The sequence below is a fragment of the Trachypithecus francoisi genome, unplaced genomic scaffold (genome assembly GCF_009764315.1).
Source record: "Trachypithecus francoisi isolate TF-2019V2 unplaced genomic scaffold, Tfra_2.0 Lachesis_group3, whole genome shotgun sequence".
Lineage (NCBI taxonomy): Eukaryota > Metazoa > Chordata > Mammalia > Primates > Cercopithecidae > Trachypithecus > Trachypithecus francoisi.
Genome location: NW_022681468.1, coordinates 3,742,868 through 3,753,218, shown reverse-complemented (window position 1 = coordinate 3,753,218; position 10,351 = coordinate 3,742,868). Strand labels below are relative to the sequence as shown.

Sequence of the window (10,351 nt, the reverse complement as noted above, 5' to 3'; positions counted from 1 at the left end):
AATTTTTCTTTTCTTTTCTTTTCTTTTTTTTTTTTTGTTTGTTTGTTTGAGATGGAGTTTCACTCTGTGGCCCAGGCTGGAGTGCAGTGGCGCAATCTCAGCTCACTGCAAGCTCCTCTTCCTGGATTCACACCATTCTCCTGCCTCAGCCTCCCGAGTAGCTGGGACTATAGGCATCTGCTACCACGCCCGGCTAAATTTTTGTATTTTTTTTTTTTTAGTAGAGATGGGGTTTCACCGTGTTAGCCAGGATAGTCTCCATCTCCTGACCTCGTGATCCGCCCCCTCAGCCTCCCAAAGTGCTGGGATTACAGGCATGAGCCACCGCACCTGGCCATTCATTCATTTGTCACTCACCATCCTCATCCATCCATTCATCACCCATCCACCCTCTATCACTCATCATCCACCCCTTGTCAACCATTCACCATTCACCTGCCACGCATCCATATGCCCTACACCGTGCACCATCAATGCTGCTGTCCATGAACTGTCCCCTACTCACCATCCACTACTCTCCACCACCATCCACAATCCACCCTCGTATACCATCCACATACCATGTTCCATCCAGTATCTTCCTTCTATCATCCAACCACCATCTGCAACCCATGGGAGGGGGGCACTGCGTGGAGAAGTGGACACCAGTCACAATGGTGAGCGGACTAGGCTCAGCCCTGGCGGCACACAGGACAGAGAAAGGGGTGAATTCAGAGGTCTTTTATTCCCCCTCCCGGCAAGACACCCATTTTACGGGGTCGGTTAGTCCCGCCAAGCCCTTCTTCCTGAGAACCTGAGGTGTTCAGGCCCTGGAGGGGCGGGTAAGGAGAGGCTGAGAAGGTGCCTCCCAGGGGCCTGAAGAGTCGGCCCTGGGCGGGTCTGGAGGTAAATGTGTAACGGACCCCGGTGTCCCCACCCGACCTGCCTGGTCACGTGGGTCCAATGGGGCAAAGTCTCCTGGTCGGGCGCAAGGAGCAGAGGCGAGATGGGCGCCCTGGGCCGGGTCCTGCTGTGGCTGCAGCTCTGCGGTGAGCCGGGGCCACAATGGTGCGGGCCAGGGCCCAGGACGGCAGCGGGTCTGTCAGGACCCAGGGCCGAGGTCGCTCTAGATCTGGAGGGTGAAGATCTTCCGAGGAGTGGGCAGCCAGGGCTTTGGCGGGGGGGCGTGAAACTCGAGCTGGCCTCCCTGGTCGGGCGAGTGCGCGGCCCAGGAGTGCGCGGCCAGTGCGTCTGGCGGCGCCGGAAAGGAGAGGCGGGGGTTCGGGAGCCTCCGCCAGCCCCGGCCTCCGGTGGCTCCTGCCTTCGCGGTTTTTCTGTCTGCGAAGTGGGCGCGGTCCCCAGAACCTGCCGAGGGCAGCGAGTGTGCGCCTGCGGGGCTTGGCAGACTGCCTCAGTTTCCCGGTCCGCAAGGGGGCACTGAGCCCTCCCCCGCCCTCACACCAGGCCGGCGCGTGTCCCTGGCGCCCCTTCCCTAAACCCGTCGCGGCTCCCTCACGACTACCCCACCCACCCCGTTCGGGGCGGGCCTGAGCGGGTCCCGCCGCCCCCAGCCCGTTCCCTCTTCTCATACGGGGTGCGCCCTGTCGCAGCCCTTCCCGGCCCAGGTAGGACTTCTCCGGGAAGCCTTCCTGATTCCAAGGCCCAGGAAGAGGTCTGCGCTGCCCCGTCCTCCTCCATGCCCCGGTTGTCACTGTCCTTAACAACCCTCTCCTCTGTTCCAGCGCCAGGCAAGCTGGGGGCACTGCCGGGAGGCGATCTAGGCAGGCGTCCTGTAGGGCACGTTTGAGCGGGCTCTGCAGATACAGTATAAGTCCGTCGGAGAGCGCCCGGGCAGGGCGCCCACAGTCTGGCCTGGAGGGCCCAGGGCCTGGGTCTGGGCGCCGGGAATGGGGTTCCTATGCGTCCCGGGTGACCCGCGCGGACCTTCTGCCCCTCTATGGATGGGTGGCCTTCCCTGAGGAGGGAGCATCCTGGCGGGAACGGCGGGTACTCAGTCGCCTCCTCCCCAGCACTGACCCATGCAGCCTCCAAACTCTGGGTCCCCAACACGGACTTCGAGGTCGCAGCCAACTGGAGCCAGAATCGCACCCCGTGCGCCGGCGGCGCCGTCGAGTTCCCGGCGGACAAGGTGCCTGGGAGCCCCGACGGGGTCGGTGATGGGCCTGGACCCCCGGGACCGCGTGGCCCAGGTGGGGGCTGCTCCCGGCTGGGCTGACGCAGCTTCTTCCTGCAGATGGTGTCAGTCCTGGTGCGAGAAGGTCATGCCGTCTCAGACATGGTAAGGCCGGGCTGCTGCTGCCACTGGGCTGGGGGTTCCCAGAGTCTCCCAAGCTCCTTCAGGGACTGCTGTGTCTCGAAGGTGGCCCCCACCAGCACGGAGGCGCTGCGGGATTCGGACTTTGGCCTCTGGAGAATAATCTAGTAGGCAGGGGGTGGGGGAGAACCTAGGGGAGCGTGGTCTCATGGTCTCAGCCAGGCTGTGTCCTTGGAGGGGTGGGAGGCGCCCAGTCCCCACAGCCCTTCTGGTACCCAGCAGTGGGTGGTCTTCCCAGGAAGTGCCCGCTCCACGCCATTCCCCCAAAGTCTTGCCCTGTCCTGGTGCCTAAAGCTCCACCTTTAGAACACTAGGGTCCCCAACACCCCACCTCTACCCACCATCCGGGTCCCTGGCCTGTTAGGAAGCAGCCACCCAGCAAGAAGTGAGCCCACTCCTGCCTTCACTCTACCACCCTTCAGATCAGATTCTCCTAGGGACCCCTATGTCACTGTGCCAGCGAGGGACCTGGGTGGGTGTGCACTCCTTAAGTGCCTGACATCTGAGATGAGACAGCTTAATCCTGAAACCTTCCCCACCCCCATCAGTTCATGGAAGAACTGTCTTCCACAAAACTGGTCCCTGGTGCCAAAAAGGTTGGGACCTTTTTCTCAAACTGCTTCACACAACACTCCAAGAAAATGATGGCAACTGGGAGGAAAGCAGGTTCCATGAGCAGGTAAGTTTGGGAAACGCTGCAGCCTGCACTTGCCTGGAAATTTATCACGTATTAAAGGCTCTGGTAAGGCCCCCAGAGAAATAAGCCAATTTCCTTGTTTAAGGTGGAGTTCAGCGAGTTACAGGCCAAATGCAGCCCCTACGGCTGGAGCAAGGAATGGTTTTTACACTTTGTAATCAGTGGGGAAAAAAGAACAATCTTTTGTGGCACTTGAAAAGTATATGACATTCACACCTCAGCAACAGTAAATACAGCTTCACTGGCACACAGCCCCCCCACTCGGCTGAGTATCCTCAGTGGCCACTGTCCCATTGCAGCGGCAGCCCACCAGCTTCCAGGGTGACTGTGGGGCCCACAGGCCAAGTCTCTGGGCAAAAGCTTCCTTCCAGCCCCTTCACAGTCACTCCTGGGCTGTGTCCTCATCCTGTCACCTGCACCTCTGCCAGCTCAGTCACTCCTGGGTGAGGGTCACTGGTGAGCTGGGTCGGGGTGTCGGCTCCAGACGTGGGGTCCAGGCCTGGGGGCCCCTGCGTGTGCAGGTGGGGGGGATGGCTCAATGGCCTCGGCCTGGCCCACTCCTGCCCCATGCAGCCTCAGGGATCCCGGGCCTCATTTCCACCCCAGGGCTGCTTGATTCATTCCTTCAGGTTTTCCAAAGCTACCTTAACCCAAAAGCCGCCAGGCACTGGGCAGGGCACCCACAGCAAGATGATGACGTTCCTGCCCGGGAAATGGGAGGAGGGCAGGGAGGGGAGGCAGTTGCCCCTTATGGCCCCGCCCCCAAAGCCCACGCATAACCTTGGCAACCAGGCAGCCTGGTTGAGGGGGGCACTGGGAGCTGATGAGGGATCTGTGGGCAGAGGAGTCAGGCCGGGGTGGGGGTTCCAGGGCATGGATTTCCCCCTACTCCCCTCCCCTGCCGGCCTCCTTACTTTCACGATCTCATTGGAAGCACTTGGGCTTTGAAAGGAGGCAACACTCCATTCATTCATTCATCTATTCAATAATTCATTCATTGATCATCCATTGGCTGGTGGGAACAGTGCAGGGGCAGGGGACAGTGGCCCTGGGGTCCCAGCCTGCAAAGGCCAAATTCACCCAGAGCCGCCTGAGCACCCCCATCCCCTCCACACCCCTGACTCCCAGTGTTGTCCATCTGCCTAGATGGTGCCCGAGTCACAGGCCGTGCACATGAGTGCTTTACTTTGTAATTCTCTGGTTGGGAGCATCCCTCCCTGCGATTTTCCTTTTCCTTGCCCTTCCTCCCATTTCTACCCTTTGCCTGCTTTCTTGTTGGGGGAGTCTCCTGTCTTCCACCCATCCCCCTGCCTTGGCTGGAGGCTTTGCAAGTCTGCTCACTGTGGACTTGCCTGCAGTGTCCTGTGCTGAACAGAAACCCTCATTTTAATCGACCTAATGCAAAACCCCTTACCTTAGAACTGTGTTTTTTGTGTTTCGTTTGAGAATCCCATCTGCTCCTCAGTCACAGTGGTAATCGACTGCGTACCTATGGGGCATGTGCACCAGCGAGGGGTCCTGCTCTGTTTCTCTCCTTAGAGTGAGCCCAGCTTCCAACGTCCTCCACCTTGCCCTTTTCTTCCAGCATTGCTGGAATCCAGCGTGTGCCTGGGCATTGTGGGTCTCTCTGAGCCACAGTCTTCAAGTCCACAGGCCGCTTTGCCGACCCTACACTATCCACACTGTGGCTCTGCGGGATGGCTTAATATCCATCCCCTTCACTCCTGCTCCAAGGTTCTTTGTGGATCTCATTGTTGCAGATAAATTGTAGAATAGGTTTGCCAGGTACCAACTACCACCACTACCACCACCAAAACAAAAAACAAAAAACAAAAAACACCCTGTTTTTTTTTTTTTTTTTTTTTTTTTAGATGGAGTCTTGCTCTGTCACCCAGGCTGGAGTGCAGTAGCGTGATCTCTGCTCACTGCAACCTCTGCCTCCCGGGTTCAAGCGATTCTCCTGCCTCAGCCTCCCAAGTAGCTGAGACTACAGGAATTTTGATTGGGATAAATAACAGCCTTATGCTGTCAAGCCATCCATTCAAGAACACAGATGACGTCTCCAAATATTTCAGGTCATCCATGTCCTCGTTAGCACCTTAAAGTGTTCCCTGTAGAGGTTTTCTATTGTACTGGTTAATTCATCAATACTTTGTTAAGTTTGGCTTTTTTTTTTTTTTTGAGACGGAGTCTTGCTCTGTCACCCAGGCTGGAGTGCAGTGGCGCGATCTCCGCTCACTGCAAGCTCCGCCTCCCGGGTTCACCTCATTCTCCTGCCTCAGCCTCCTGAGTAGCTGGGACTACAGGCGCCCACCACCACGCCCGGCTGATTTTTTTGTATTTTTAGTAGAGACGGGGTTTCACCGAGTTAACCAGGATGGTCTCTATCTCCTGACCTCGTGATCTGCCCACCTCGGCCTCCCAAAGTGCTGGGATTACAGGCGTGAGCCACTGCGCTCGGCCAAGTTTGGTTTTTTGAGACAGGGTCTCACTCTGTTGCCCAGGCTGGAGTGCTGGAGTGCAATGGCGCGATCACGGCTCACTGCAGCCTTGACCTCCCTGGGCTCAAACAATCCTCTCACCTCAGCCTCCCGAGTAGCTGGTACTACAGGCTTGTGCCATCACGCCCGGCTAATTTTTGTAGTTTTTGTAGAGATGGGGGTCTCACTATGTTGGCCAGGCTGGTCTTGAACTCCTGGGCTCAAGTGATATGCCCTCTTTGGCCTTCCAAAGTGTTGGGATTACAGACATGAGCCACAGCTCCTGGCCTTAAGTTTGGTTTCTTTTTTTTTTTTTTTTTTTTTTGAGACAGAGTCTCGCTCTGTCGCCTGGGCTGGAGTGCAGTGACGGATCTCAGCTCACTGCAAGCTCCGCCTCCCGGTTTACGCCATTCTCCTGCCTCAGCCTCCCCAGTAGCTGGGACTACAGGCGCCCGCCACCTCGCCCGGCTAGTTTTTTGTATTTTTTAGTAGAGACGGGGTTTCACCGTGTTAGCCAGGATGGTCTCGATCTCCTGACCTCGTGATCCGCCCGTCTCGGCCTCCCAAAGTGCTGGGATTACAGGCTTGAGCCACCGCGCCCGGCCAAGTTTGGTTTCTATTATGAATGTTGCCCTATATTTAAAAATTATATCCTCTTTTTATTTTTAAATTTTTTGTAGAGACGGAGTCGCAACTATGTTCCTCACCAGGCTGATCTCAAACTCCTGGCCTTACCTACTGTGCTTGTCTGTTCAACTATTAGCATTTTTACGTTTATATTTTTCCTCTTCGTTCTTTAAGAAAAGGTGTTCTTGGTATGCTTCCTCCTGGGAACCCCTCCCTGTTCCTGAGGCGCTTTGTGCTGTGACACATTCCTGTGCCTATGGCTCCGCCTCTGCATCTGTGGGTGGACTTGCCCTGCTGGCAGTGCCGCACACTCAGGTGTGCACGGAACTGAAGTGTGACCTCACGCCGCTGGGGGTGTTGGCCTCTTGCTCAGGTGCAGGGCCAAAGAGTGGGCCCTGCCCTGGATGGGCATGCCCTGCTGTGCTGAGCCCCTCATAACCTGGCACCAAGGGTTGCCCTGGCCCAGCGCTCACCCTCAGCCCCTGAAAGAGAAGCGCAGAAGCAAGAAGGCAGGAAGCCGAGGTCCTGGCACTTGGAGGAGATGGGGAGGGAGGGGCGGCCGGTCAGACCCCCATATTTCTGCTGACACCCGAAGCCTGGGCTGTGGCCCCACTTCTGTGGTGAGGGAGCTGCATGGCCCACACCAGGCCTAAGAAAAAGCAGGGGCAACTCTACTGCCCCGCTACACTCCCTGCCTCCTCCTGCACCCCTGGCCCCCAGATGCAGCCTCTCCCTCCCTCCTCTCCCTCCCTCCCTGCCTCACACACCAGACTCCCCAGGGGCCGGGCAACGTTTGAACTGGGAGCCCTGGGCCTGTGCACGTTCTCAGGGGGCCATGGCGGAGGCGACAGGCCCTGGCCAGAGTCACCTCTGCCCTAGACTCCCCACGGCTCCGTCTCGCTCCCGGGCTGGGGCTCTGCCCCTGGCCTGTGAGACCTCCAGCTCAGGTACAGGACACTGGGCTGTGCCCGCCTCGGGGACTTGCACACGCGGCCCCATCTTTCCCAGGCCAGATCCTCCTCCTCTGCCAGCCTCAGCCAGGCCGAGGACCCCGGGCCTGAGCTCGCCTGGGCCACTTCTGTGGACAGGAGCTCGCTTCTCGTCCAGGGGCCTGGGGGCGGGGTGGGCGCGGAGCAGGCCTGGACCCCCGCGTGGCACCGCCTTAGCCAGTTTCTCTTGCAGCTCCTGCCGCTGGATGGGGAACTCGTCCTGGCTTCAGGAGCCGGATTCGGCGTCTCAGACGTGGGCTCGCACCCGGACTGTGGCGCGGGTGAGGCTGTCGGGCAGGGGCGGGGCTCTGGAAGGGCGTGTTCAGGGGCGGAAACTGGGAGAGGGCGTACCCAGGGCGGGGACTGGAGGGAAGGCGTGTCCGGGGCGGGGCTGGAGAGTGGTGCGTCCGGGGGCGGCGACTGGAGGGAGGGCGTGTCTAGGGGCGGGGACTGGGGGAAGGCGCGTCCGGGGGCTGGCCCGGAGGGAAGGCGTGTCGAGGGGGCGAGGACTGGAGGGAGGGCGTCTCTCCCGGGGCGGGGTTTAGGGAATAGCGGAAGTGTCCGGAAGCGGGGCTTGGGAGGTTGTGCTCAGAAGCGTGGCGTGGTGTGGTGCGAAGCTTGTTCCGTGGAGCTCAGGGATGCGCCCCCGCTCAGGCGACCCTGCGATCTTCCGCGACTCTGACCGCTTCTCCTGGCATGACCCGCACCTGTGGCGCTCCGGGGACGAGGCACCTGGTCTCTTCTCCGTGGACGTCGAGCGCGTGCCCTGCCGTCACGACGACGTCTTCTTTCCGCCCAGTGCCTCCTTCCGCGTAGGGCTCCGCCCTGGCGCTAGCCCCGTGCGTGTCCGCAGCATCTCGGCTCTGGGCCGGGTGAGCACTGCGGGGAGGGAGGCTCGGGTCCCCTCTCCCCGCCTCGGCCCGCCCCGGCCTGCCCCCGCCCCTGCTGGTCTGCACACGTTGGGTCTGAGCACTCAGGTGATGTCTCTTCCTGGGGCTGGCTCCGGTGGGGACCCGGCTGCCCGCAGACGTTCACGCGCGACGAGGACCTGGCTGCTTTCCTGGCGTCCCGCGCGGGCCGCCTACGCTTCCACGGGCCGGGCGCTCTGAGCGTGGGCCCCGAGGACTGCGCGGACCCGTCGGGCTGTGTCTGCGGCAACGCGGAGGTGAGCAAGGCCGCAGTGGAGTCTTGGGTGCCGCGCGAGGGTCGGGACTGTGCCCGGGACAGGGCAGCCGCGCTCCCACGGTCTCTCGCCGGCTTGCCTCTCCGACGCATCGCCCTTCTCGCTGCGGTCCGCTCTGGCCCTCCGCGCTGACCACTGCCCCTCGCACCAGGCGCAGCCGTGGATCTGCGCGGATCTGCTCCAGTCCCTGGGCGGCCGCTGCCCCCAGGCCGCCTGCCATGGTGCCCTCCGACCCCAGGGGCAGTGCTGTGACCTCTGTGGTGAGCGCCCCCGCTGGGCCCTGCTTGCTGGGAAGGCCTGGAGGACCTCGTTCACCCCTGCCTCAGTTTCCTGCCGGGTCCAGACCCACGGCGCTGACCCCTGCCCTCCCGCCGCAGGAGCTGTTGTGTTGCTGACCCACGGTCCCGCATTTGACCTGGAGCGGTACCGGGCGAGGATACTGGACAGCTTCCTGGGCCTGGTAATGGGGCTGCGCGGGCAGCTGAGGGGATTCCCGATCCCAGCCCTACCGCCTCCGCCTAGGACGCCCCTTCAGCAGGGCCCCTGCGGCCGCCCACCTGCCCACTATCTGCCTCTGCCCTTAGTGTCCCCATAGGCTCGGGGAGGGCGGGGGGCTGAGTCAAACCAACCCCGTCCCCCTCCCCAGCCTCAGTACCACGGGCTGCAGGTGGCCGTGTCCAAGGTGCCACGCTCGCCCCTGCTCCGCGAGGCCAATACGGAGATCCAGGTGGTGCTGGTGGAGACCGGGCCCGAGACGGGCGGCGCCGGGCGGCTGGCCCGGGCCCTCCTGGCGGACGCCGCCGAGCACGGTAACCGCGCCCGCCCGGTCGCTCCCTGCCGCTCCTCGCCCCGCCGCGGGGAAGACTGAGCCGACCCCTCCGTCGCAGGCGAGGCCCTCGGCGTCCTGGAGGCGACCATGCGGGAGTCGGGCGCACATGTCTGGGACAGTTCCGCGGCTGGGCTGGCGGGAGGCGTGGCGGCTGCGCTGCTGCTGGCGCTGCTGGTCCTGCTGTTGGCGCCGCCGCTGCTGCGCCGCGCGGGGAGGCTGAGGTACCCGGGGCGGGGTGGCTGGGTGGGGCTGGGGGTTGCCCCGAGGGGCTCACGCTACGTCCCTAATACGCACTCAGGTGGAGGAGGCGCCAGGCGGCGGCCCCGGCCGGGGCGCCCCTCGGATTCCACAACCCGGTGTTCGATGTGAAGGCCTCCGAGGAGCTGGTGAGCGGGCTGGAGGGTGGACTGGGGCCTCCTTGGGGCCAGGACCCTGAACGCCGTCTGACCCTGTCACCCCGCAGCCCCTGCCGCGGCCGCTCAGCCTGGTTCCGAAGGCGGCCGCAGACAGCACGAGCCACAGTTACTTCGTCAACCCGCTGTTCGCCGGGGCTGAGGCCGAGGCCTGAACGGCCGCCTGACAGTCAAACTTCGGGCTCCCCACCCCCTCTGGCCCCAGAACCTCCCCGATCCCAGTCGATCTGAGGGCTAGCCACCCCCTCGTCCAGCCCCCAAACCTCCCCTTCTTTACCCCCTCCTCCGGAAGCCAAGGACAGGGTGGCCTTACTCAATAAAGGTGTTTCCTGCACCTGCTTCAGCCTGGACATGCCGCCCCTGGCCCCGCCCATGAGGACTGGGAACCCAGTCTTGCGCCCCAGTCGCACCCGGTGGACATGGGAAGGGTCTAGCTGGCTACTACTGGAGGCAGCGCTGGTCACCACCTGGGTGGCCAGAGGCTGGGGTCTGTGAAGGTGAACCCAGGACTAGGAGGGGGTCTTCCCCCGCCTTCCAGTGGAGGGAAGGTGAGGAGCTGGAGGGAGGGGTGGGAGAGAGGCAAGGGGTGGAAGGAGCCAAAGGCTATGCCTGGTGGGGCGGACGGAAAAGGGGTGGGCACCCCTCCTGGCACCAAGTTGCTGGATGCGTCACACTGCGAAGGCAGATCATATGGGGTCACCCATGTGCAAACGTGTACCACTGCACTGACAGACAAGGGCCTGACCCTATGTGTGCAGCTGCAACTGTGGCAGTGACCACTTCTGTGAAACCAGTATCTGGGGCTGGAGATGTCACCGG

The 10,351-nt window shown here is 61.8% G+C and overlaps 1 protein-coding gene across 1 annotated transcript; it reads left to right on the top strand.

The window, feature by feature from the left end:
- Positions 1–839: 839 nt before the first annotated feature.
- AMN (amnion associated transmembrane protein) lies at positions 840–9,866 on the top strand. The gene is made up of 12 exons (XM_033191196.1): positions 840–1,028; positions 2,010–2,128; positions 2,234–2,278; positions 7,301–7,388; positions 7,762–7,979; positions 8,135–8,272; positions 8,442–8,550; positions 8,668–8,750; positions 8,937–9,099; positions 9,178–9,340; positions 9,418–9,505; positions 9,583–9,866. Exons 1-12 carry the CDS (start codon positions 890–892, stop codon positions 9,685–9,687), a joined length of 1,458 nt encoding a protein of 485 aa, XP_033047087.1. The 5' UTR covers positions 840–889; the 3' UTR covers positions 9,688–9,866.
- Positions 9,867–10,351: the final 485 nt, after the last annotated feature.

Coding starts and splice junctions, on each gene's coding strand:
- AMN (XM_033191196.1), top strand. CDS start 890: ATGTGTAACGGACCCCGGTGTCCCCACCCGACCTGCCTGGTCACGTGG. Junction 2,129..2,233: donor TCGAGTTCCCGGCGGACAAG/GTGCCTGGGAGC, acceptor TTCTTCCTGCAG/ATGGTGTCAGTCCTGGTGCG. Junction 8,551..8,667: donor GCAGTGCTGTGACCTCTGTG/GTGAGCGCCCCC, acceptor CTCCCGCCGCAG/GAGCTGTTGTGTTGCTGACC.